The sequence below is a fragment of the Echinops telfairi genome, unplaced genomic scaffold (genome assembly GCF_000313985.2).
Source record: "Echinops telfairi isolate 266 unplaced genomic scaffold, ASM31398v2 ScPeMD7_7458;HRSCAF=8496, whole genome shotgun sequence".
Lineage (NCBI taxonomy): Eukaryota > Metazoa > Chordata > Mammalia > Afrosoricida > Tenrecidae > Echinops > Echinops telfairi.
Window position 1 is genome coordinate 36310302 of NW_022111358.1, and position 27050 is coordinate 36337351.

The 27050-nt window shown below is 46.9% G+C and overlaps 2 protein-coding genes across 2 annotated transcripts in view; one reads left to right on the forward strand and one right to left on the reverse strand.

The window, feature by feature from the left end:
- The window catches only part of CUNH17orf58 (chromosome unknown C17orf58 homolog), a 4480-nt gene extending 2419 nt beyond the window's left edge, over positions 1-2061 (forward strand). Inside the window, exons 3-5 of the mRNA XM_004707545.4 lie at positions 22-107; positions 298-489; positions 1280-2061. Of these exons, the coding sequence (XP_004707602.2) occupies positions 22-107; positions 298-489; positions 1280-1470 (469 nt within the window). The 3' untranslated portion in view covers positions 1471-2061. The remainder of the gene's footprint in view (positions 1-21; positions 108-297; positions 490-1279) is intronic.
- A 3653-nt stretch (positions 2062-5714) lies between these two features.
- BPTF (bromodomain PHD finger transcription factor) overlaps positions 5715-27050 on the reverse strand; it is a 136743-nt gene continuing 115407 nt past the window's right edge. The window contains exons 25-33 of the mRNA XM_013005820.1: positions 25836-26713; positions 23149-23231; positions 22629-22854; positions 18603-18922; positions 15582-15755; positions 14620-14812; positions 13780-13864; positions 9797-9983; positions 5715-6620 (exon numbers count right to left, since the gene is read on the reverse strand). Of these exons, the coding sequence (XP_012861274.1) occupies positions 6584-6620; positions 9797-9983; positions 13780-13864; positions 14620-14812; positions 15582-15755; positions 18603-18922; positions 22629-22854; positions 23149-23231; positions 25836-26713 (2183 nt within the window). The 3' untranslated portion in view covers positions 5715-6583. The remainder of the gene's footprint in view (positions 6621-9796; positions 9984-13779; positions 13865-14619; positions 14813-15581; positions 15756-18602; positions 18923-22628; positions 22855-23148; positions 23232-25835; positions 26714-27050) is intronic.

The window sequence follows — 27050 nt, forward strand, 5'->3', positions numbered from 1 at the left end:
GCCCGCGCCGCCGCGCCCCAGCACGCCGGGGAGGGACGCGGAGTCGTGTGCGCGCGCCTGCAGGACGGACCTGGACGAACGCGAGTCCTACTGCGGGAGCGAATTCGGTAACCTGGTTCCACCACTGCCCGGGCCCGGCTGCGCGCGCAGGGCGCCAGGCGAGCCCCCTAGAAAAAGCCACCTGCAGGCCACAAACCTGATGGGCTGTTGACCGGTTTGTTAAGAACGCCCATTGCGGGGAACGAGAGATGGAATCGGTGTGCTTTCCTCTAAACCTTGTTTGTGTTTTGGAAGTAGCAGTGAACGGAATCGTGCACGACGTGGATGTGCTGGGACCTGGGATCCGGCTGGTGACGCTGCTGGTGGACCGCGACGGGCTGTACAAGATGAGCCGCCTGTACAGCACCCCCGACGGCTTCTTCCTGCGCGTTCACATCCTAGTCCTGGACTTGGCCAGTTGCCCTAAGCCCTGCCCCGAACTTAAACCCGGTATTGAAACTGATGTACAGGAACACGAATTTTTCTCACCATTTGCAACTGGGATTACAGGGCAGCCACCTTTTATTGGGGTGATAGTGTAAAATGTGTAGGATTTGGAGGAGAGCATTGAATCCTGTCTCATTTAGCAATTTCTCCTTCAGGTTGAGGTGGGATCAGGAACAATGTGGGTACTTTGGACAAGCCATCAGTAAATAGTTGACAAATGGCGGGAATGAAAACAGCGAAGCCTAATGGACCCTGTTGAGAACAGGGTGCTGGGGTGGGGATACTCGGTACTTTCAGGAGATAAATTCTGGAGTGTTCTGCTGAGACATGGCATCGGGTTTGCTCAGTAGTGCCCGCTGTGGACAAACCATCTGGCTCTGTTGGGGAGCTCCCACCTTTTTGTTGTAGGCCAAGTGTCAAAAGCGTCACCAGGTCCAGGATGATTCCTAAGATTCATGCTTAGGAATTTACTATTGTAAACTGCGAGAAAGACAAGGCTTTCCACCCTAGTAAAAGTCTTGGGAGCTCACAGGGGCAGTTCTACCTGTCCTATAGGGTCGCTATGAGTCTGCATCCACTCAATTGTAGTGTTTGCTTTGGTTGAAAGTCATGTCTTTCTACTTCTCTGTAAAGAGTTACAGTCCCTGAAACCAACAAGGGCAGTTCCCCACCCTAGCCCAATAGGGTCGCTTTGAGTCAACATCGACTAAGGCAGTGAGAGATGAGAATTACTGTAAATCTAGCAGCATTGACAAAAAGAGGATTAATGTGTATTTTTGATTCTCTTGTTCAGGCAGCAGGTATATTGTGATGGGCCACGTCTACCACAAGAGACGCCAGCTTCCTGCAGCTCTGCTCCGGGTCCTGAGAGGCCGTGTCCGCCCTGGAGATGGGCTGCTTAGGAGCAGCAGCAGCTATGTGAAAAGATTTAACAGAAAAAGGGATGGTCAAGTTCAAGGAGCCAGTAACACCCAGTGCCATTGAAATGGGCAAACTGACATTGCTGGATCTGAGATTCGGACTGGAAAGGCCCACTTCATGTCAGGGACTCTTTCTTCAGAACAGAGCCCGCCTGCTCCTTTCCGAACTACTTGTGCAGCACCAGCTCCTATCTTGACGCTGCCACTCTGTGGCATACTTTTGAAATGTTAGGCGTCTGAGCTCAGTGGCAAGGTGATTGCTGCAGTGCCAGGCAGTGGTTCACACAGCTCATCAGATAACGGACCAGGCCTGCTAAGGGATCATGGCTTCATGTTAATTTTATCTTTATTTAAATACATTCTCCAGTAGAGATGATAGTTTACCAAAAATCCAAAATTTCCTTGAATTTATATATAACTTTGGATATGATCATGTATTGAACTCCAACCATCGTGTTTTGACTTCTGTCACATAACAGTCAGTACACTAGGTCAGGCATTTTACAGACATGAAATGTCATTTAGCTCAAACGCAAGGGTCAAAGCCTAGGAGAAGCATTAACACTTTACATTTAGAGCGCACTGACGGGCTAAATTACAGCAAATATGCAAACAAATGTTCCAGATGAACCCAAGTAAAGAGTTTATTTTTGTACCTCCCAGCTGTTAATTTTGTGCCAAAATTGGCTGGTGATCCCAATGCTCAAGATATTCTGGGTGAATCTGATGTAATTTTTCTTATTAAAATTATCCTGTGTGTGTTTGTAAAGCAGTAAATCTTGCCCTACAATCACATCTTGGATGTACCTGGTATTTTAGTCCATCCGACTCCCAAAGGTTTGGGAAAAAGCCTTTAACCTCAAACCCTGTTAGGAATATTCATCTATGACAACTTACAAACATGGACTCCAGACATTTCTCACGTGGTTTGAAAAAGGTCCCCTTACTCCCCGGGCACTTTAACATAGTCTATGAAGACGTTCGTTCTTTTTCAGACGACCAATCTTACTTTGAAGTGTCGTGAATGGAGACGCCAATAAGCCACAGGTGAGGATTCATGACTACAAAGAAGGGTAAAAGGAGGATGGATGGCCCTGGAGAACGAACTAGCCCATTTGGTCTCCAACATGCTCAAGATGTGTCTGAAATGGAAGTCTTTTGGGGGTCCCAGAGGAGCCCTGGGTATCCAAAGGCGGTCCATGAGGGGGCACTAGAGAAGGCACAGAGACACTTGTAGCAAGAGCTTTAAGACAATGTGTAATTGTGATGGGAGACCTGATTTGCCTCCAAATGCAGGGCACAGAGATAACAGGAAATGGAGAGGTTCTGATGATTCTGTGGGACGGTATTATTGAAGGATTTTTCTAGCATTTCCCAGTCATGATTTTTACACAAATTTCCTTAAATTCTTGGCAGTCGGCTGGAGTTGGACTGATTTGATGTTTCTCAGAGATGGCGTCTGCAGCTAGTGAAGTGCTTCCAGGTTTAGTTTTAAGGCAAAATGAACTAAGAAGGTAGTGCCAGTCATGTCACAAAATCCAAAGCGGAAGTTTGGAAGGTCAACAGGCTGAGGGACCTTCTTGAGTCACCTGGGGGGAGGGGGGGGGATTACAGAATGGCCAGGTCGGTCAGTCACTGAGTGGATGGGTCCAGGTTACCCTTGAGGAGCGACACAGCACTGGTTTGAGAGGAGGAAAATCACTTTCGCCCAGGCCACAAGGGTTGAGTTTGGCTGCTTCGATGAGGTTCTGAGATGCTGGAAACACAATATGCCAGCGCTGCAGGTTTCGAAGTCGGTGGAGTCAGCAGGCCTGCTCCAGCAAACACAGCAGGCCAGCTTCTTAGGAACTGTCTGGATACAATCAAGGCAGGCCCAAAAGGCTAAGCACCCCTTGTTCCTTTTTACCCGGTACTCTGGCAATTGTTCGATTGCCAATAATGTAGTACATAAACTCCGCTTCAGGTCATATCATGCAAGTTACGAATGAAGAAAGTGAGACTGTCGTATCTTTTATTGGATGTGATCCCAATTGGATCAAATGATTTTTCTGAAAAAATGTCAAATTTTTAGGATCTTTTCCTAAGAGACTCTTGTACAGGTGAAAGTCCCCAGCCACTAACCAAAGGGTGGAACCCACCCGTTGTTCTGTGGGAGAACAAGGTGGCAGCCGTTTGCTCTGTGAAGGCCACGGCTGCCCGGGACAGTTGTCCTCTAGGATCACGGAAGCGGACTCCATTCACCAGCTCGGGGCGGCCATCATTCTAAGTCCCTAAAGCCCTCGGTGTTTCAGACCCCCTCCATACCCAAGCACTTAGGGCATTACTCTGCCCGTGGGTGCCACCAGTCTCATTCCCAAGGACTAGGAACTTGGGGTTTATGGGCAATTGTCTCAAATCAGGAACAGCGAGGGCCACAGTAATCACGTATCAGAAAACACACGAAGAAGCAGGGAGTTTGCCTATGAGAAATGAGCAGCAGTAGGGAAAGAACTTTTATTTGCAGATGCTAGGAAGATAGATTACAAACAGCAGCAAATCGCGGCGTCTCTAGGTAACACTCCAGGCCATTTGAAATATAAAAAAGGTAAGTGTTGCACTTTAGAAAATTTCTCAGAACGTCCGTACTCCCTCCCGCCCCCTCCTTTTGTCTGCATCCTGCAAGGCATTAAAATACAAATCCTGCAGAATTTGGATAGAAATAAAAAAGCCTTATCAATATTACCAAAACAATTTTCATGAACTGGTTTCCAGGATTATGACCTTGGCAGATGATGAACAACAAGCATTGAAAATACTTTCAGCCCAGGAAATCTGCTGGTGCAAATTACAAGCCCACAGACCGGGGTAGAAACGTTTTAACAACATCACAAATGCCACTTGGGTTGCTGAAAGGGAAAAAACAAAACAAAACTGTAATAAGTAGACATTGCTGAATAGCAGAAGCTTGTCCAAGAATAGTCATAAAAACGCAGCTTTCAAAACACGTTTTGTAAGAATGTATTTTTCTTCTCAAAAATTACTTTTGAAAGACTAAAGCTCTGTAATTGATAAAACTATAAAATGTCTATGTATTTATATGGTGATAGAAAACTGCAAAGAGGCTTTGTACCATTAAATACACATATGAAATTAGCATCTTCTTAGTCTGAGGATTCCCATAAAATTCACCTTTTATGTACAATTTGGCAATACCAACAGCTACAGAAAATATATATCATTAACCAACCAACCAGTCATTGTTTCATTAGAAATGGCACCAAATCCAATGTTAAGAACACTATTTTTCTAGGATGAAGTGTCCGATTAAGTTAAAAAAAAAAAGTCACAATTTGTTAAAAACATAGCACTCTATTGCCTTCAGGTAGGAAAGTTCTCCCCCCAAGTGCTAAACGAGTTAAGCCAATATATGTTTATATATGAATAAATAGTACAGAAATACTGTGACGAGGTGCTGAATAATTTTATAATTCATTAATTCTTGCATCAACACAATACGTAGCATTAAAGAGGGCAAAATAACCTACATTTGGCTACTTTCATTGTAAAAACCCACTAAAAAAAGTTGTTTCTTTCTAGAGTGAACAAGTAGTCTCTTTAGTTTGTAAGCATAGGATTAGTGACGTCTCTATGTCCAAAAAGGAATGGGCTTCATCAGAAACAATTCACCTACAAGAATCTGTGCACCTGAGCCTGGCGGAAGCAAGAGGGAGCTGTCGCAATAAAAACAAAGCAATGCAGGTCTGGGAAGGGTCTTGCATAGCAGGGCAATAGTCAACAGAAAGAAACTTAAAAACAACAACAAAAACATACACACGCACACCAAAACACACCACTGGGTAAATTCCAGAACTGGGTCAGACAAAGCTAGTAAGAATTAGTGCAAAATCTAGTAAGCTTTTTGAAAAGCTGTATAATTCAACAGTGTCAGATTCAGAAGCCATTATTACAAGGCAGTGCCGAGGTTCGAACGCTGAAAGGAAAAGCACGACAACATGCCTCTCCTTGTGGCTCCCTTTCCTCCTCCTGCTTCCACAACGTGCCCAAACCAACCAACCAACACCACTACCACCACCAGCCAGAGAAACCACCCTTCAGAAAGGTAACTGTCACCCCTGCCCCAGGAGTGGTCGTCTGCCTGGCACTGTCCCTGGTGGGCTCGTCTCGGCAGGGAGGACCCAACAAAGGGGCACTAGAGTCCCGGCGAACACCGGGCACAGTCGTAGGGCTTTTGCCTTACTTCTCCTGTCAGCCCGCCCGCTCCCCGCGAGGGTTTACAGGAATCAGCGCACATTCAAAGACACCTCTATCTGTGGGAGAAAAATGATCTCCTTTTATTTCGTTTCATATACATCCATAGTTGAATTTTAATACAAAAGGAAAAAAAATTAGAATCTGACAAATGTTTACAAACAAGATACCTTCAAATAGATTTTACTCAGTTTCGCCTGGTGCAGAGTAAATGACAAATTGCCATGTTCTATGCAAGGCAACAACAGTCTGTAGTCGGGGACCCTTGGCCCCGCCTTTCCACCAGCTTCGTTCTGACCTACCACGAACAAGAGACGCATTGTTGATTCCCAGTCGTTGTGTGCACATGTGTACATAGCAGCTCCTTTCACAGAAAGAGAAGACGTCTAGAGGTTGTCTCGTACTCTGATCTACAGGAATCATGATAAGATACAGGATGGATTACATGTGATGGGGGCTGGATCGTATAAGAAAAAATAATTAGCTGACAAATGAGGGCAGCAATAAAAAAGCGTCTTTTTTGCAACAATAAATAAATACAGTCAAAAGTTTTCTGTGAGACTCTAAACCAGCTTCTTCACTGAAGAGCAGACGTGGCATTTCCATGGAGTTGCACTTGACCCCATATTCTTTTTTCTTGCTTTCTCTCTCTCTCCTCTCTCTCGCCTTTCAACAAAGGTTTCCCGCTTCTGCCACAAGAGTACAACCATTTGATCTTGACAAGATAATGGTGTCGTTGATTTTGCAATTCCTTTGTCCGTTGGACAAAATTGGCCAAGAATATAATTGGACTGTTATGACCAATAAAAACGAAGTGTAGGTCAAGTTTTGTCAGGATAACCTGACTAAAAACATCTGGCTCCTTAATTTAAAATAGTTCAGACAACCAGATCCTTGCCGTGTTTTATGTTAGATCAACACACTGCGCTTTAAGAAGCTGTAGACTGCAGTTTGTTGTTATGCGACCTGCAGAATATAGAAAAAAGGGAACAATTAAGCACCCTTTACTGGGGGAAACCATGATGCTCTGTGTGGATGCCGAGGCCAGTCGCCTCGGTGGGGGCTGTGGACATGTTCTTTCACGCACCGTTGGCCAGCGAGTGTATGTGAGCAATTAAGAAACATGTCAATGGTCACATTAAAAAAAGTTTAACTGTATATCCAACACAATTCACTGGAAAAAGCCAATATTTATAAAACATACTTATATTTTCTAATAAAAGCCAAAAGGACACGTGGAGATCTTTAAAGAGGTATTGCCGCTGTGCTAAAAGGCATGTGTGATGGGCATTCATGTGTGCTTATACGCAGACTTGGAGAAGATAAGAAAAATAATTCTGTTAAAAGCAAAGGAGGAGGAATAGTAATACCACATTTTTCTACTAACGCCAGCAAGTCTCCGTCCTAGTTTCACAGTTTTATTCACAGCTCTTTTCGGTAAGCCACATTGCTGTACAATCATCACTGGGTTAAGTCCAGGCACTTTATATTCCAACAGCAGACAGATAACGGTCCTCCCGGAGCTTACAGTTTTTAAATGCATTGTTCGACGTGGCTGCTAAAATCAACTGTTGACCTTAGGAAGATGCTGGGGCAATATTTGAGCGAGGTCTCACGTAGTAGGACAATAAAGACTGGCACCCAAAAAAAAAAAAAAAAGACTGGCACCCAGTTCTGACTCCGGGTAAAACTCAAGACGAGAGACCACAACCCGCGAGATGAGACTGCGTAACTGGCACATGACAGCAATCAAGAAAACACTGTGCTAACAAGGCTGGTGGCCTCCCATTAAACATGGAGAAAACCCTGGAAATCCATGAATAAATGCAAACCAAATTCCAGCAACTGACTATTTATGGTTTCATTTCTGTTCTAGCTGGAAATCAGTAGGAATACTCCAAAAAAGGTCAGTTATCTTTATGCAATGCTTTCGATATCAACTGTATAGAAGCAGACTTGGGCAAACGTCTTAATTCTGCCCCCATGTTAATGAAAAGCATCTAAGTATAATAGAGCCACACACCACCAGACGGCAAGGTGTCCCGGGGTAGACCCAGCCTCCAGGCTGCCCTACCCCCTTCCCCAGACTCCTCTGTTTGGCCACAGGCTCTGGACGGCAGGCGTTTCTCCTTCAGACTGGGGGTTCTGAACTCCCCCCCGGCCCCCAGCTTCCCAGGGTGTTTCCAGGAAAAACAACCAACCAACCAACCAACTTTGGAAATGTAGCCAAAGGACTGAACACAGATGACAACAATCAAAGAAGACAGAGGCCTGCCTTCTAAAGAACAGCCCTGGCCTCTCTCCGTCCGACCGGGACTCGGCTGAAGTTCCCGTGAAACACCATCTTTTTGGTTCTTTGGTCATTCGATTTGTATAGACATTGCTTGTTTCATCAGCACCACTTGGTTCTTAGGCGATCTTACAGTTTCTCGCTGCAGAAACTACCCGAGTCCTAACTGTGGCCTGTCGTTATTGCTGCCTCTCTACCCTTCAAGTTCCCGCTGAAGTTCCCTCCCCTCCCTCTGCTCGTAGCGCCGCTCCCACACAGAAAACACTCTATTTCGTTCCAGGAGCAAATGAAAGCTTTCCTTGATTTGTCTGCAGACTGACTTTAAAAGTTGAGAACCAATATAATTATGCATTTCTGTAACTATGTAAACGTTTCTCTCCTTTTTGGGAAATACATTTGCTAAGATGTCATTTCCTTTCTCATTCAACTTTGTGGTTCTTTTTGGGGTGGCCTTGATAACGGCCTTTGGTTCCTCTCACATTCCTTATCTGTCTCACACAAATCTCTTTTATGAACCCTTTCCACCCCAGACACCGATGGGAACGGCTGCCAGAGGAATTCTCGCTGCTTTCTGGCAGCTTTGCATTCTCGGACTTGTACTCTTTTACTTTCCTGATTCTGTAAAAGCATCCTGATGGAAGGGAAGGAAATGGGACGAGGGCTCTCCCAATCCTCTTGTGACTGGAAATGCGGTTGCACATGACTGACTGGCTGGGCCCAGATGGCCTCTAGTTTTTTATTCTTTTGCTGAGAGGGTTACGAGATAGCTCTGCTGGGCCAAGATGGCTCTAAATTCATTCTTGGTAAGCCCCTGCCTGCTCTGGGAGAAGAGACAGAGGCCTCTAGTGCTCTCCACAGGAGAGTCTCCAGGCAGAGCGTGGGTTCCGACACTGTGGTATGCATGAGATTATAAAGACAGAGACACAAACCACAACCCAGCGTCGACCTCCTCATGCCGAATCTCAGGCTGCTGAGCCTGAATGGCGCGCACGCGTGTGTGCGTGCGTGCGCGTGTATGGTGGTGGTGGTGGTGCTGGTGGTGGAGAATCCCGAGGGCTAGAGGGGTGGTGGCTATCAAAGGCAGAGAACGGGCCTCCGTGGAAGAACATGGCCACAGGAATGGAACTGTAAGGCTCGCTGCTGCATGATGTTCCTCGGGGCTCAGAGAAGACGGCTGGGAGAGTTAAGATTCAATTCCAGCTGTGCCTTCAGAGAAAGCATTCAGGAGAATTTCTTTTTTGGTTCCATTTTATAGCAAACAGGAAACCAGGAAGAAAGAACGTGCTCTAAGGTCTCTTTCCCGGTCTCCACTGACTGTATTTTTGAGATAAGGCCTTCTAATAGTTCTCTAATTCAGACGTAGGACCCCTAAGTGGTGTCGTGGTGACAATCCACAAGGTCTGCAGTTGGAAACCACGGCTGTGCAGAGGGAGAAAGAGGGGGTTTTCTATTCCAGGGAAGAGTCGCAGTCTCGGAAACTCACAGGGATTTTCTATCCAGTCCTGTCCGGCTGCTTTGAGTACACACTGACTGGACGGCAGTGCGTGTGGCTTGGTTGGGGATCTGGATGTAAAAGCAACGAGAGGAGGCCTGGCTTCCTTGTCCCATCCATGCCCTGTGGCAGTTAAGACAACAGCCTGTGTGCTGTAAACATTCGACGGACGCATGTGGAATTTTACACAGCAACGTTTACATCACTAAGAGATAAACTGAGCAATTTCTCATTATTCTATTTGCCTGCTTGTCCTTGATAGCAATGTATGTTAACTAGAGACTCACAGAGACCCAGACATACCATAAACTGCAGAGACTGGCGGGCAGAAAGAACTCAGAACCCTGGGCATTGTCTCACCTGCTAGCCTTGAATCCTTTTAGTTTCTGTACAAAGAATGATTCAAGAACTTCTGCGCACTGGTAAAAGGGGGAGTCATTTGGATTGTAGTAGCGGCAGTTATCAAAAATTTTGGTCATGTCTGCCACAAACTCCGTCAGCCTTTCGTAATACCGTCTTTGTACTCTTTCTTCCATGGTGGCAAGGTCTTAAAAACAGAAAGAACAACGTCATCAATGCCTTCAGCTTTTCCCAACACAGGTGCGCATTTTCTCGACACTTCAATTGGCCTACGTGTGCATGTCCTCCCCAAGCAGTCCTGGGAAAAGCCGGCTTGCTGCTGGGGTTTTTAAGGTAAAATAAATAAAAGAGGAGCATTTTTTCCAATTGTTTCTGGTTAAGCAGGTGGTTTGAAATATAAATCTCGGTTACTGTTAAGGTGGTTACATTTTTTTTTATATTAGAAAATTTTACTTTTGGTTAACCACATTGGGTAGCTCTTTATTCAACTGGTTGAAAACACACACCAACTTGATTACCTACAGTAAGTTTCCCACGTACAAAATTAAGTGTGCCATAGGTTCAAAGAAAAGCTGGGGCTCTAGAAAAACTCGGCACTACTGTTTTGTGATGTGTGTACTGGGCTTTAATACTATTCTGTGCTCTCAGTTTTTACGGTTATGTTTGTAGGTAGTAAGACTAGTACGACTGCCTCACCACTCATGATGGTAATGATATAAAACAGCTGAGTTGACACTAGTGGACATATTAGTAGGTGACAAGGAGCTGACGTTTAGGAGTTCAAGGAAGACAATGTTCTGAAATGGACTGTGTAGCAATAGTAGAAGACTGCTTGAGGTGACTGAACCATGAACAGTAAGATATAGGAAGGAACTCCCAATAAAATGGGTTTGGGAGAAAAAAATTAGTAAGTGATCGTGTGGGGGAACGGGACAAATCCTCAGGTGACACGCGTCTAGCTGTTCTGGAACATATGAAGCGAAATGCAACCTCAATGGTACCTATCTTAGACAGAAATCCTGAGAGCTGTGAAGGTCGTAAAACAAAACGAAATAACGTGCAATATTGAAGGAACGTTTGACAAATAAAAGTTAACAGGTTGTGAATGAGGGGGAGAGCGGAGTGGGGACCCAAAGCCCATCTGTGGGCAACTGGACATCCCCTTAGAGAAGGGTTGCGCAGCGTAGCAACGATGAAACATACAACTTTCCTCTACTTCCCAAACCCCCCCGCCCCCGGCACTATCATGATCCCAATTTGACCTTACAGATCCAGCTAGACCAGAGGATGTACACTGGTACAGATAGGAACTGGAAACACAGAGAATCCAGGACAGGTGATCCCTTCAGGACCAGTGGTGAGAGTGGCGATACCGGGGAACCAATTACGGGGATCTAAATATAACTTCCTCCCTCGGGGAAGGACAACAGAAAAGTGGGTGAAGTGAGACATCAGACAGGGCAAGATATGACAAAATAATAATTTATAAATTAGCAAGGGTTCATGAAGGAGGGGGAAGCAGAAAGGGAGGGGGTAAAACGAGGAGCTGATGCCAGGGGCTTAGGTGGAGAGCAAACGTTTTGAGAATGGTGAGGGTAACGAATGTGGTTCTGTGCAGAAGAACCGGGGCATCAATGGAGCAGAATCCCCAACAGGAACACAGCTAATGGTATTTGGCATATGAATTTCATGTATGTTGGTAAGGTAATTTCACATTAGCAGGGGAACAAAAAAGTCGTCAATAAATAAGAGCTGGCTAACTGACTACCTGTCAGAAAAAAATGTTCTATCTTACATTGTACACTGAGATAAATTTAAGTGGATTAAAGTGTAGGGGTAAAAAATTAAAACCATTAGGCACACAGTGATCATATGTAGGTAAGTATTTATATACCTTGGAGATGGGGAAAAGGCAGGGTAAAGCTGAGTGCCCAAGGCAGGTCTCATCATGACCACTCATCTCTGAACTGATGGTGTTCAAAACTACCACATGCCAAATACACAAAATGCTCCCCTCGAGACAGTGGTTGATTGACACCCAGGGTTTCAAGAGTGTGGAGGAAGAGGGCACAATGATACACGCCAGGGGAGGGCTGGTTCAATCTGCAGGACTACAACTTGGAAAACTGTTATCAGAGGCCTAAAAAAAGTATAGCTACACCTCTGAAACGTGGATTCTAGGAGTGTTCCCAAAGGTAACTGGAAGATGCGTGGACAGAGATGTGTCCTACAACGCTCAGAGTGGCACGCGCTGCACAGAACGGAACAATCCAGGCAAAGGGGTTCCTGCTACATTATGAAGAGTTTGAATCGCAGCTCACAGAAGACAGACACTGGTTAAGGGTACAACCTAGGCTGTCAAACAGGATGATGGGAAATGACATCTCTTCACGGAAATTAAAGATCCGGATCCTATTGGTTTCTTCCTATGCCCAAAGGCACTGCTCCCTTCAGTTTACTCTATGCTTTTCAATGCATCGCTACACATATTTACGAATACAGGAAAGAGAGTTGTCTATGGCTTTAAACCGTGGTAGTGGGTGCAGGTGGCTTGCTCTACTGAATCCCTATCTCCACACCTACTCAACGAGACCCCTGCCTTAAGGGTGGTGGTCAGGCCCCTAGTTCATGCTGTGTGACCCAGGTTAGAAATTGTTGCCTTCCCTCTTATTTTGGTAAACTTTAAAAAAAAAATTTTTTTTATTGGGGACTAGTACAACTCTTATCACAATCCATCCATCCATCCATTGTGTCAAGCACATTTTTTTTCCGATTGTGACTTAAGTGGGGATTCATAAATCAGATCAGTTCACATTCAACAATTTTAATAACTTATCGACCCCTCCAACTTGCCCTGTTCCCTCACCCTTTCCCACCATTTCTCTCTTGTAGGATTTTCTCTCTTCTATAGTCTCTTTAATACCCACCAAATGGCTGGGTGTGGCTCGGGCAAATAAACAGTAAGAAACAGAAAAGAGACAAGAATTTTGGGTATATTCAATTAAGACTATAGAAGCCATTAAAATATCTGCCAGGTAGGAAATATTTACAATAGGATCTCAATTTTAACACACACACACACACACACACACACACACACACACGCTAAAGATGGCCTTTTGACTGAGTGAGGAAAATAGGATAGGTACCCTTTATCGTCTCTCTCTAAACTTCCTGTAATTAAGCTGTGCTCATTTCAGCAGAACAACCCTTTTGTGCTACTCAGTATTTCCATCCTAACAGCCTTCCCCCCAGAAACTTTCTCAAAGGGGACAGCATGAATTTGAACCAGGTACGATGGTTCCAAAGCCTCAGGGTTTTCATCTGCCTCCTTCCCCTTTGACGTTGCTGTCACACACGAACCCTTCCTGTTTCAAGAACCCCGCTAGCTGTGGAACTCATCTTTTGGGAGCTTTGGAAACCTACCTCCCTGCTTTAATGTTTATAAATTTTTGCAAATGGATTCTTTTTAAATACAATCCCTGACAGCTATTCATCTTCTTTATGGGTGCTACTTTTTCTTCACTACAAACCCCGCCCCCAATGAAATGAGACAACATATGGTGGGGCCATCAAATAGGGTCTCATTCCGAAAAGATGAAATGGAGGTGTCAGGGGAGGACAAGAGACACCGCCCATGCACGGATTTCATTTCTTTTTTTACACAGCTGCATAATCCGCTACTGTGTGGCTACATCATTTGATTTAGCTATTCTTCTACTAGTGGCTACTGAGGTCATTTCTAGTGAATTCACAGTGATCAACATTGCTGTGCTGAACAACATACACGGGCAAAGCAAATCGAAGGAAAAGAAATTGTGGTCCAAGAGAATGCATATTTAAACTTTAATAGCGCCTCCTAATTTACTCTCCAAAGCAGCCATGGCAAATCACATTCCCACCAGCGCTGCCTGAGCTGCGCTCAAGAGGCCCAAACCCGCCAAGACTTCTGATCAAACTGTACATTCCCCCCAAGTACTTACCCATAGGCTCCTTAATAACACCGTAATAATCGGGAGCATCATTAGGGTCTACTGGTTCAAGGAAAGGCCAGGCCATCTTGTGGGCCTATAGTGAGAGAACAGTGTTAGTCCACTGACGTGGGCCTGCTGAGTCAACTAGTCTAGGAGTCACGAGTCTGTTATCGGCCCCCAACTGATGAACTGCCAATGAGCCGTGTCACATTGTAATTGTTTCTACAAAACTGGGGTGAGATGCGTTCCACGTGTGGAATGCTTATCGCTGGGGAATGAAGTGGCAGACACGGGGCACTTAGTCATATCCAGTGGCACATGGGGACTAGTTTCTTCATTTCAATTCTCCTGACTATGATTCGGTTGGGCAGAGTCCCAATCTAGTGTGCTGTGTCTTGCAAACGTCTCAAACACTGGCTACTCCTGCAGGCTGCCCCCGTGACCTGTGGTTCAAAGCTCAAGAGAGAGAGACTTGCATCTCACTAGAATTTAAGTAAGCATCAATCCAGGGCATGTAGTAAGGTCAACTTGTCTTTAGACATAAAATTTAGGTTGAAAACGCAATTATCTTAAATAATAGTATTCAGTAAACCAGAGTGGATGTGGTCTTGGCCCTCTTAGCTGAGGGACTCTGTGGGCTTATTGTGCCGCAGTTAAGACGCGCTACGACGGTGGCACGCTCCCGAGCCCTGGCCCGTGAATAACTGAAGTGTGTGACGCCCGTCAAGGGACTGTCTGGGAGGCTGTGAAGAACCACACAGTCTGGGATGGAAAAGTGCAAACCCTTGACGTTTCCAAAGTTGTGCCAGTTGATGTTCTTTCCAAGCACAGCGTCGAGTGGCGTCTAACCTGTAAGGAGCGCAGCACCCTCTTCAGCCCCTCGTAGTCTTTCTCTGTCAGCGGAGTGAGCACTGTCATGGCGTCCTCTGTCGACTGGCACTGTGGACAGACATACTCATCAATGAGCTCGGCCTCACTTTGCAAGATGCCAACACAGCGCCCATGGTACCAATTCTGACACCGGTCACAGCCAATATAAAATCTGCAAGGTCCGAAATGGAAATGTGAGTTTAAAACAGATGGGATGACATTACTTATAACTTACTTTTGAAAGTACTAAAACATGCATCTGACAATGCGCTAAAACCCCTGGATTATAAGAGACTTCATATTCTTGAAGCCTGACACTAGCGTGTTTAATTTAGCATTTCTGATATTAAGAACAAACAGTAAAAGTTTATTAAAGATACTGTCCTATAAGGAACCAATTGGAGGGGGAAAATGCAACATATTTATTGATTTCAAAGCTCCAAGCAAAATAAAGCCCAAAATCTTTCAACTGGTACCATATCAAATGGGAAGTGGATATTGGCTACCCATCGGGAGCTCAAAATCCTACAAGCTAATTACAATCTCAGTGCTTGTAACCCAAATTAGTGTTTGTCTAGCCTACAATACAGCACCATTTCAAACACTGATAAAAGTCCAAACAAAATTCAGGCTAGTTTGAAATCTCATTAATTTCTGTGTTATATAATCAAAGAATCAAGGCTACCATATTAAACCATATTTCCCCCAATGCATCTCAAACATTCACTATGAAGCAACATAACTTTGAAGAGGAGGTAAAGAGGGGAAAAGAAGAAGGAAAAAAACAAAACAAAAACAAAACAAAAAAAACTGGGAAGGAATTTGTAATGTAAGTGTATAATATATGCAGAAAAATAAGCTTGCTTAACTTAAAATAAATAACCAGTCAGAGCAATTTGGCTTCCTAAATGATTAAATATGATGCTCTTATCAGAACTCACTGTGACTCATCATAAGGTGTTCTGCAGATACAGTACAATTCCTCACTGCTGCCCTCTTGTGCCCGTTTACAATCATTACAGATGTACACATCCATTTTCTTAGCCTCCTTTTCTGTGATGCCAACACATTCTCCATGATACCAGTTAGCACAAAGATCACAGCCAATATAGAACCTAAAAGTATTCACAATGAAAATGACACTGTAGTTGTCATTTTGAGCTGCATGGTACGTCAATCTGTCTTCCCTGCCCTGATTCGCTTTCTTACAGGCTGACTGCCTTCTCCTGAGTCTAACCACTCTACCCCTGGCAAGCGACAGCCTCTGACACTGTACCGCGTGTGACACACAGAGGCACTCACATGGATTTCAACAAGTACACTGTTCAGGGAAAGGTGGGTCTTCAGAAACAGACTGAATTTGAGAAAGAAAATAAAAGGAAAATAAACGAGACGCTGGTGATGTCTCACTCTCAATGAATCGGGTGCCAAACTGGTCCAGGCGCACACACACAAAGCAAAAAACCAAAGCCAAGGAATCAAAGACTTACATCTGTCAAACCTATGCCACAGAAGCCATCTCAAAGTCCGGGCTGGTTTCAGATAGGTTTGAAAGTGCGTCTCACAAGGTCAATTTGAAAACATAGCGAAGCGCAAGCACCAAGTGGACATTAACACTAGGAGGAGCATGCAGGTCAGCCACGCGTGGAAGGCGAATGGTCACGATGGGAGATGAACGACAACGCTGGGGGCGGGGCGTGGAGAAGTCGGTGTCTACCAAGTCTTCTAAATGAACACAGGAATCAAATAAAAAATGGTTTCCTCTGGATGAATGGCGGTAAGGGCCCGTGCGTGGCTATGTGGAAAGAGGGGTCTGGGGGTGGGGGGATCCAGAACCAGGGAAACCCAGTGCAGAGAACGCTATGGGGCTAGTTACCCCCAATTGTGAGAGGTTTCCAACAGTGTTACGTAGGTAGGGTAGGCCTGGATGTGTGGGTAATTGATCATGTGAGAACTCAAGGATTTTTCTGGAACAAGACTTGAAAGACAAGTCCTGAGAGTGTGTTCTCCAAAGTGCTGATGGCTGTGGAGGAAGGGACGCATTTGCATGGGGCCCAGGGAGGCCAGTCTGGCGGTACTGACCCCACGCCCCTCCTTTCCTTCCACTGGGGAAATTCACTGGGAGGGCCGGAAGTCCTCCTCAAGCATCCAGCTGACCAGCAGCTTCATGATCCACAGTCACGTGGCTGAGGCGGGCACCTATCGTCACGTCACTATCTCTTTCTTCTTCTGAATCATGACGCTCACGGCCGTGGGCTGGGGTCACTCGAGGTCGTTTGGACACCCGCTGCCTGCACAGGGCTGGGCTCAGCGTGTAAGCTCAGGACTTGAACATCAATGGTTTGTCACTGGGTTCCCAACGGGCCTCAAGTTCAAGGAGAGAGTCCGCGAGATGACAGTATGCTCCTGAAGAGCACTAACTCGTCCCAACTAGAACAGGGAGCCGAGGGGCCTGGGCATGGGAAGTGTTAACTGGGGAAAACTGAAGGAAAAACAAAACAAAACATGAAAGCTTCTACAAAATAACAAGGCGATCTCGAGAACGAGCACGCAGACATGTAGATCTCATGGGGTGAAAACAGTCGGGGTGAGATGGAGTTCTGGGAGGCAAGTGTTTGACACGGGCCAAACAAGTCTGGTCATCAAAAGACATGCCCAAAGCACCTCTTTCTGTAAAGAAAGCCAATCAAGGACGTTCCATGCAACCGCGTAGTGAGTTTTGCTTAAAGGGAGGAGGGACCCCAGCTGTGAACCAAGGGCAATATCAGTTAAGAGGGCGCCATGTTCCCCCTTCTGTGGAATTCCCCACCAGGTAGGGCGATGGAAAGTGAAGCTGCCCAAGCCGGTGTGAAGGGACTGCGGTGGCGTGGCGTTTGCAGACAGCTCCACAAAGCAGCTTCCAGGTCGCAGCTTAGACATCGTTTGAGAGACCACCTCTTGAGTGATGCATGGCGTAGGTACCCGCCCACCCGCCGTGGATGGTTTCGCCTTCCTAATTCTAAAAATGGTCACACAGTTTGGGATAATCAGATAGGCTTTTTGGCACTGTGGGTAAAAATACGACAAAACAACCCATGAGGATTGATTTTGGCTGACAGATGCTTGGCCAGCATCTGAATGGCCCAATAGGAGCTAAACCCTTAGAACGGCAGCAATGACAACACACAAATGAAGCTACACTGTGGACAAGGGCCTCGGAATTGCTTATGTCACCAATACGAGTCACAACTGTCAAAAACAGCTCCCGGCTGTAAGGCGGATCAACTTTTGGAGGGTCAGGCTGGAGGAATTGTGAAAGGATCCCCACCCCCCACCCCACTTTTGCCCCTCATAAGGAAGAACGCTGCCAAAAAGAGGGTTAAAGCAAGATGCCGTAATCCAACCCAAAGACCACCAAATTGCTTAAGAGAAAGCCTCTCGGCACGCTGGCCTGAAACCTGCGCCCCAGCATTCCCAGCAGTCGGTCACAGGCTGGGGCCTGACCCCAGAGAGGCTGCTCTTCGGTTTGGGTAACAGCAGTAACACCTCCCCTTCTCCAGCTCGGTCAGTGACAGGCGTGGGGTTGACCCAGAGAAGAGAGGAGAGAGCAAGGAGCAACAGAAAGCTGATTTGGGGGGGTTTGTTTTGTTTGTTTTTTAAAAAAAATTTTATTGTGCAATCGGTGGGGGTTTACATTTTTTCAACAGTGTAAACTACTCCTCCCCCTCCCAGAGTTCACCGGACCCCTGAGAAAGCTTGTTTTTGACAGTAAGAGGATGGCGACAGACCAACACGAATCACACACAGGTGAAATAACACACTGTCCTCTTCTCCCGCCAAGCGTGTCGGGTGAGAGGTTCTGGGGGCAGCAGCGTTACCCTGGCTTTTGCCTACGTTCACTGAAACTGCTCCCAGACTACTCCTCGTCTTCCAAACCAACAGCTAAACTGGTAAGGCAACCAGAGCTCAAGAAGTCTACTCACTTAGATTCATCGTAAGGCGTTTTACAGATACAGTAAAGCTTTGTGTCCTTCTTGGTGTCCTTTGAGGTAGTAGAGATCATTTTCTTTTTCTTGGACTTGGCGCTGGCGTCCTTGTCCTCTTCCCGCTTCCGCTTCTGGGAAGCGGCGGGCAGCGCGGGCGAGGACAGCAGGCCAGGGGGCTGCGGGGTGGGCGGAGACGAGGCCGGGGGCGGCGGCGGCGGGGCGGGCAGGGCTGTGGCCACGGGGGGCGTGGTGGCCATGGCGGTGGCCTGGGCCAGGTCCTTTTCTTTCTTAAGTTTGAGGTCTTTCCTTAGCTCTTCCTGCGGCCAATGAAACACAAGACTGTCATTAGAATTTGGGACCCGTGTGAGCTGGCCAGAGGCCTCTGCCGCCTCCTGTAACGGTCATCTCGGGGTTCTGCTTAAGGGGCTGCCAGGCAAGGCCTCTCGTAGCACATCGGAAACCCAATCAGCCTGGTCAGAGACAGAAGACCAGGTTGACGTGACCATCAGAAAGCCAGGAGCCGCTGTGAAGGGAGGTCTGGCAGAAAGGTGACCAGTGTCTACGAGAGAGTGTCTCTCCTGGCTTGCCCACGCGGGTCCTGGTTTTCTCAGTGGCAGGTCAGGACGTCACTGCAAGCGTGCTCACCCAAGGGCGGCTTTCCTCGGCCGTGCCCACCATGTCCTTAGAAGAAGCCCGGCCACGACACTTCCGTGAGCAGATGGAGACACAGTCCAGCCTTGCTCAGCACGCTCTGGGTCTGGAATCGCGAGCGGCAGAGCTGGGCACAGCAACTCACCAATGCCCAGTGCCAATTTCACTGCAAATGGAAACCTGTCCTCTTGTTTCCCTGTGAAACTTTGTGGACACACTGCCACTGCTCAGGCCTACGACTTGCTCTAGGAAACAATGTCTGAAACAAACTATTTCCTCGGGGAAAATACACCAAAGCAAACACACGCCCTGGGCTTGACATCCACCAATAAGCCCTTGGTGTCACTCGCACTGAGAATCACTCGTAGGGCAGAGATCCTAGAAAGGAGACAATCCACTCCCACCCCCAGAATGCAGTTGGCACCATCGTTTACATCTGAACACGGCATTCTGGCAGGTTGTGGGGGCGGGGCCTCAAGTCTCTCAGTCCTATGACGGCAGAAGAAATAAAAGTGAGAGACGAGATAGATTGCACCATGGCCACTCTCCTTTGTCATTCTGATACATTTGCTATTAGTTAACAGATCATTTACATGAACTCTGAACCTACGAGACTTCTGAAGAACAGGCTCGAGAGAGACCTACGGAAAGAAAATACCAAGAACACGCCAAGGACTGGCCTACAGGCGAGGTCTGCGGACACCGGAGCCACTAGACGCCATTCTGCTCGGGCCCTTCACGTGCCTGCACAGGCTGCCCCCAACCCCCGTCCCGCTGCCAGTAATGATCGTTATGTTTCTTCTTTCCTCGCTTTAAAACATCACAAAATGCCAATAAATAAACCTGAACAGCCCTGGTGAACTGTTTGGTTTCTGGAGCTACTCACTGTGGAAGCAGGTCTAGTGAAAGGCGGAGGAGCTAACTACTCGACAGCCCCGCTCTACTTAAAACAGAGTCTACATTTTGTCTTTTAAGGAGAAAAGGAAAAAAAAAAATCCAGAGTTTCATTTTCCCTAGTTTATGCTACTTATAATCAATTGCTGCCAAGTTGATTTCGACTCCTAATAACTGGTCATGGGGTTTCGTCAGTCTCCTGTGGTGGGCTCGAACTCCTGACCTTTCTGTTAGCAGCCACACTTCAGTCGCTATACCACCATGGTGCCTCGTCTTTAGAGCAGAAAACCAACCCCAGTGGCTGTTGAGTCCATGAAGCCTTGTGGCGACCCCCTGTCTGTCGGAAGGGAGCTGATGCGAGGGAGGAGATGGCCAGGCCTTTTTTCTGAGGGGCCTCACATGACCAATCATTCCGTTAGCAGTGGGGCTCTTAACAAGATGGATGTTAGGAAGACAGATGGTCAAGATGGCGTGCTGAGTAGATATACTTTAGCTCTTTTTCCTCATTCAAGCATGTATCAATCACAGAAGAAGGACATAAATATCTCCACACAGCAGAGAGCTACCAACACCAGGAACAGGGCTAACGTGGCCCTGTGGGGCTCCAGACAGAGACGAGGAGGGGAAGTCAAAAAACAGCCGCTCTTGCAGGGGAAGGAGTCAGAAAGGCTCTGAGTGGGCTCATAGGGGCAGGCTTGAGGCTGGTGGTCAGGGGAGGGCTAAACAAAGCTGGGTTGAAAGACCACAAACAAAATAAAAATGCCTCACTCAGAATAAAGCTCCCTGACCCTACCTCCAGGGCGATGAAAACAGCTATCCAGCAAAGCTGGTAAATGCCCCTGAATTTACTGCTTCTGAAACTAAATTTCTAGAACAATTGGTAAAAAGTTTACAATACTGATGGTTAAGGTATTCAAAGAGCTAAATGTAGGCATCAATTAGATTTTTAAAAGGGACTAGGGTATTGTTTTATCTAATAGACAGAAATGTTATAAGAACAGGCCCAGCCATCTACCTTAAAAATAAGTGATGAAATTATTACAAATTAAAAAATGCTTAAACAAAAATACACAAATATGCTAGTAAATAACACAATTGAATGCTGTCCTTGATAGCAAGCTGCGTTGACAGTGAAATATTAATTCTGCCAGTTAAAATTCAAGCAGTTCCAGGTTATGAACAAGTTCCTACATCTGCTTTTTTTTTTTTTTTTTTCCTACATCTGCTTTTAAGTTGAATTTGTACCTAAGCAGGAACAGTTGGGTATGGTTTGGTTTTTTTTTTTTTGGGTTGTTGTATGGTTTGTTTTTAATGCCACTGTCAAATGTTGTCTTATTGTATAGTGTACCTTTAAAGGCATACAAACGTTAAAGACATTCTTCCAGATGCACTGAACCATCTCTAACAATAATACCTTGATGTGTGTGCCCCATCTGTTATTATGAACCAAAGTATGTACCCCCAACTTTTAATATAATTTGTAAGTTGGTTCAAACCCTGGAGACTGCCTAATACTGGGCATTTCGTTTTAAAAAATAGCACAGTCAAAAATAACAACAAAAAAGCCCTAGACAATGTAATATTGTACAGTAAGTAAATGGCTGTGTACTATGTTCAACACAGAAGAATGTTCATTATATGCTCATAGTAGTTTTTACATAAAATGTGGTTATATTTGAATACTTGGTTAAAGATAATGTGCAAAGGATACATTTTGAATGTATATTCAATATTAATCTTTAAACCTCATTTTATTGTCGTCGTTTAAATAGAAAGGAGACAGATTGTCTGCCATACATCAGTATTTCCCCTGTACTGTACAGAATACAAGTGGGAATGGCGTGGGGCACAACTTTAATCGGTTGAAAAGCAAGCAGTCTGATGGGCCCAGATGAAGTGCCGGCTGCGAACCTAGAGGTCTGAACTCACCCCACACACAGCTCAGGAGGAGGGAGAGCCGACAGTCAGCTCCCAGAAGCATGAGAGGCTGCAGTCTGACTGTCACCACATGGGGTCGCCATGAATCACAAGCGACTCCAGGGGTCCTCGATTTGCTAAATGCACTGAATTTGTATTGCACTGCCTATATGGTCCTAGAATCGGAATTTTTCATTCAATAATAGTTTGAGACCTGTCGGAATCCACGGACTCGCTCTCTCCCAGTGGCTAGTTTGGAGAAGGCAAGACAGGAAGACCAGAAAACCCCTGCCTTGTTTCCATTCAGCCCCACGGCTGTTACACTGTGTACGGACTCAACGTCCAGTCTCCCTGACTAGAGTCCCACCCTGATGGAAATGAAGGGCGTGCTGGACAGAGGAGGTCAAGGAAGGAGAGGGCAAGCTGCACGGGGACACAGAGACCCGTACCACACAGTTACCTCCATGGCAACCCGCTAAGCTTATCTCCACGCTCCAGGGCCAGAAGGCAGAAAGTGGCTTTTCCACGGCAGCCCCAGGGGAGGGGTGACAGGCTTCTCACCTGCACTTCGATTTGGAGGTCTTTGTCGAGGAGCGCCCTCTTTTTCAGAATCTCCGCTTTCAGCTGCTCTTTGTGTTTGAAGAGCAGAGCCGAGAGCTTCGTAGCATTCTGCTTGCTCCGTTTCTGCTCCACACTCTCTTCCCGCTTCCGTTTTTTGGCCGCCTGCTTTTCTTCTTTATCTATCTTATCCAAAATATACTTCATCACCTGGTTACACACAATCATTCTAGAGAAAAACACACAATTCATGTAACGCTGGGCCTTTCGTTCTGGAAGCCTTATGACAGTGGTTTTCTGTCTCGACAGCCAGTCTGAGCTCTCGCTGATGAGAGCTTCAGAGAGCAAGTCAAACCAGTTGTGTGCTCCTATGACGAAGCCCCTGTCGGTGCCCAGGGATGCTCTGGCTTAAGGAACCTCGATCACGTTACAAAACGCCTAGTCGGGACTGTCGGGTGTGCGGTAGCGGAGAGGCCGGGGGCGACAGGGAGACCGGGTTCCGGCCGGGAACATTTCTCCCTACCTTTGATTCTCTTCCCGCTCAGCTGGAGTCAGGGTCTTTTTCTGTTTTAAATGTTCTATTACAGCATTATGTTTCATCACCACCTTCAGGACAGAACAAAACCCAACAGTGCACATTTTATAGTGAATACAAACTGGTATACAGACAGTAGAAGAAATCTCACCACCTATTTCAGTGTTGCCCAAAGACAAGGTTAAGAAGTTCGCGATCAGAATACAGAAAACATGAACAGCCCCCAGGGGCCTGGGTGCCGGGCAAAGCACCTGCCGCTCTCTCATCTATTCCACATAACCATACTGTAAGGAGGGGAGGCTTTTATGAGGCATTGCCACAAAAAGAAACAAGCGACTCAATTAAATACCAAGCGAGACAGCTGAGCTTTGAGTCTGCTCCATCGACCCTCCAAAGGCCATGTTTTTAACGTGATGCTGGCTTTCCCTCTGTGTCCCGTCTCTCCCCGGTGTGCCACCACGCTAGATAAGGGTCAGTGAGGTTCAGACGGCAACTGCGGGCAGGCTCCACTTGGACCCGAGCCGCATTTCAAACCTAACGTTGGGAGTCTAGTCCTGAGGGCTGACAAGGCGCTCAGACATTCTAGAACTTCAATTGTATACGAATATTTACTGCAACTTTGGGATTCCTTTGCCTATTTAAAAAGGGCCTCCGCACCTTTGGGCTGCTAACTGCTAGGTTGGCGGTTTGAGCCCACCAGCCACTCTGCTCCACAGAGCAGCTCCACTCTGGTTTACAGGGGCGGCATGCACTGGAGCTGACTCAAGGACTGTGGATTTGGGCCACATGTATGACCTTCCTTCACAGGACTGGGAATGGCAGGTCCAGGAACTGAATGCAGGGTCATTACTTGGTGACACTTGTACTCTTTCTTTTAAGACATGCATTTCCAGTCACGATTCACGAGGCAGCTGGAAATTCTTGTCGTTCGGATATGGAACATTTCAAATGTACTGAGAAGAACCCTCTCTCTGTGCCTTGACTCAACTGCCTGCCAGCAGCCACGTCTCCACTCTGTAGGGCTAAGTAGTTCTTCAAGGCCTTGTATGTCTGTTGGTGTTGGTAAGCCTTTATTCTGCAAAACCTCCTCCTCTTATTCCAGCAAGCCTCCAGCGGGCTATTCACTAGAGAGAAGTCCCACTGAAAGAGCAGCAATGGGAAATGCCAACCTGAACGCAAAGGACAGGAGCGGGAAGAGGGCAGAGAAGGCAGGCTACCGGGGACACAACAGACAGAGACACATCGCTGGGACTGTTAGTTGCCACTAGCTGGCCCCAAGCACACATGGGAGCAATACCTCCCGAACGTCAGAGAACCATCTCTCACTTGGGGTCCTTATGGGGAGATGTTTTAGACAGTAATTCTGCAGCGTCTGCAACAGAACTTCCCATGATGTTGCGGATATTCAATGCAGTGGCTGCAAGCCACATGGACTGTGGCCAGTTAGATGGCAGAGGGACATGCAAAACCTCCTTCAATTCTAATTAATTTCAATCTACATAGTCACATGTGCTGAGTGGCCACTGGATCTTAAGGTGCAAGACCAGCAGTATTTGCTAGCTCTTTAGTTCTTGGCTTTAATTGTAGGAAGATCCAAGCAACCAAAACACTGACCGACAAGTCAGTCGTATCCAACAGGGAGCCCTGGGCTTTTATCCCATCGGCATTAAAGATTACATAATGCTTCGCCTACCTTCTTTCCCCCACGTTTTGGTTCTAAGTTGAACCCATTTCCGCTCTCACTGAAAATTTCTCCACTCCTCTTACAAACTGCTACTTTCTCCCTTAGAGATGAGGTCCACAATCCCAGTCGTAAGTAGTCCTGGGTGGGTGCAAGTTGTGGATGCAAAGAACGCCTTCTCCAGTAAAGTAGGTGGCTTTAAATGCGACTGCTGCTTAAGCAGAAGGACTCAAACTCATTTAAGTTGCCTTCCTTCACACCCAGGTGCCACTGCAAGATGCAGCTTTTTATTGAAGCTATGGAATACACCCATTCCTCATTTATCAACTAGTTCGTTATCCGACAGTAAAAAAGTTACTACTGAACTACTCTGCGCATTAACCAATGCTGAGGGGCGAGGGTTTCGGCAAAGTGTCAGCTTGCCTGGGTCATGGTTCCTGGGACTCTGGCAGTCATGTAAGGACAATGGTCATCGTCTGTATCATCATCTCATGTGGTGACTGTCCATGTTCACTTAACAACCCGGCCTTTGGACACTAACCAAGCCGATAAGCGAGGAGTGGGTGCGAGAGTGTTTAACATTTCTTCCCAAAGGACTCTGGTCTATCTGTAATTTGCTCTAGCTCCATGCAAACTAAGAAATAAAAACTCAAATGATGTCAAAGAAACTGCAGTCATGTCTGAAGTGGCTTGAACACATAGTTAACCCCTCAAGTGTCATATGAATGAATGATCTTTAGACTTCATTCTTCCCGTCTTGGTTCTCCCAAAAATACGGTTAGTTTTTAAGAAGCACTGGTTGCACGTAACTAGCAGAGTTCCAGACCACGGGCGGCACTCGATATTGTTTTGGCCACTCTGGTGCTTCTCCTGCGGTTGAAGCATTAGTGCATTTTGTCTCATTTAGAAACCTCACAAAAACCCAACGCTACATCTACGGCACAGCACAAGAATTCAAGCTACTGAACATGCTGCTTTTACGTAATCACGTTACCTGTTTCTGAATGATTTCACTTTGATTAGCAGCGTGGAGGGTGTGTTCCCGCTTAATCTCTATCTGTTGCTGTTTCTTCTGCTGCTGCTGCTCCCTGAGTTGCTGCACCCTCTGCAACTGCTCTTGCACACTGGCTGCCTGCACTGTAACCACACTCTCAATCTGGTGAGTCTGCACAGGCCTGCTTTGCGGAATTTGGATAGGTAACTGGAGTTTGATTTGCTGGGGCACACCACCTTGCTGGGCCTGTATCTGGGCCACGACCTGTGGCGGGATCTGGGAGAGGACCGGGACTTGTTGCTGGACTTGGGGCGGTGGCTGCTGTAGCAGAAGCTGTGGATGGGACGGGGACGGAACGGTAACTTGAGTGAACGTGGGTCCTGATGAAAGAGTTTGAGTTGGAGACTGTACCTGGGGCTGAGCCTGGGGCGGGCCTTGGGAAGGCGGCTGAAGAGAAGTGTGTGGGTGAAGTGGAACCGACTGGGATTGCGGTCCCGGAGACACTTGGGATGGAGTTGACGGACGTATTCGAGTCTGTGGTGGACTTTGGACGCCAACAGGAGACTGCCCCGGGACAGGACTCTGAGGCTGACACTGTACTGCCACTTGGGGTTTGGACGACTGTGTCTGGATGGATTGTGCTTCCGATGGAACGTGGGACGCAACCGTCGCTTGGGTCTGAACTTCAGGCTGAGTCTGAACTTCAGGCTGAGTTGGGGACAAGGGCTGGGCTGGGGGCAAGGGCTGGGCTGCAGCCTGCGCAGCCTGTGGCAGGGCCTCCGGAAGACTCCCACTGGAGGGCTGAGCCGGTGGCAGGGCTTTAGCCGGTGGCACCTGTGTCTGGGGTGATAATTTACTCTGTCTCTGCTCACTCGTGCCTGTGAGGAGGAAAGATCAAACATTCCCGTTACTCGACAACCGTGAGACCATGGTAAAAGACTCAGAGGAACCGTTCTGTCCTCTGCACACTGTACTGATCCTCCAAGGCTCGCAGGAGGTTGGCTTCCACAGCAGGGTGTAACTTCTGGCCCAGGCTAATGGCGACCCTCATCTTCTTCTTAAGGTTTGGCGATGGTGGGCAGTGAGCAACTGGGTGCGTTAGGAGGTGAACACAGAGGTTCTGGTTCGGGAGCTCTCAATCCCTTATCAGTGGCACCATGGTTTGGCAGGGAGTACCGGGCAGGTGGTGCCGAGAATACCCAGGACCTGCCCCCC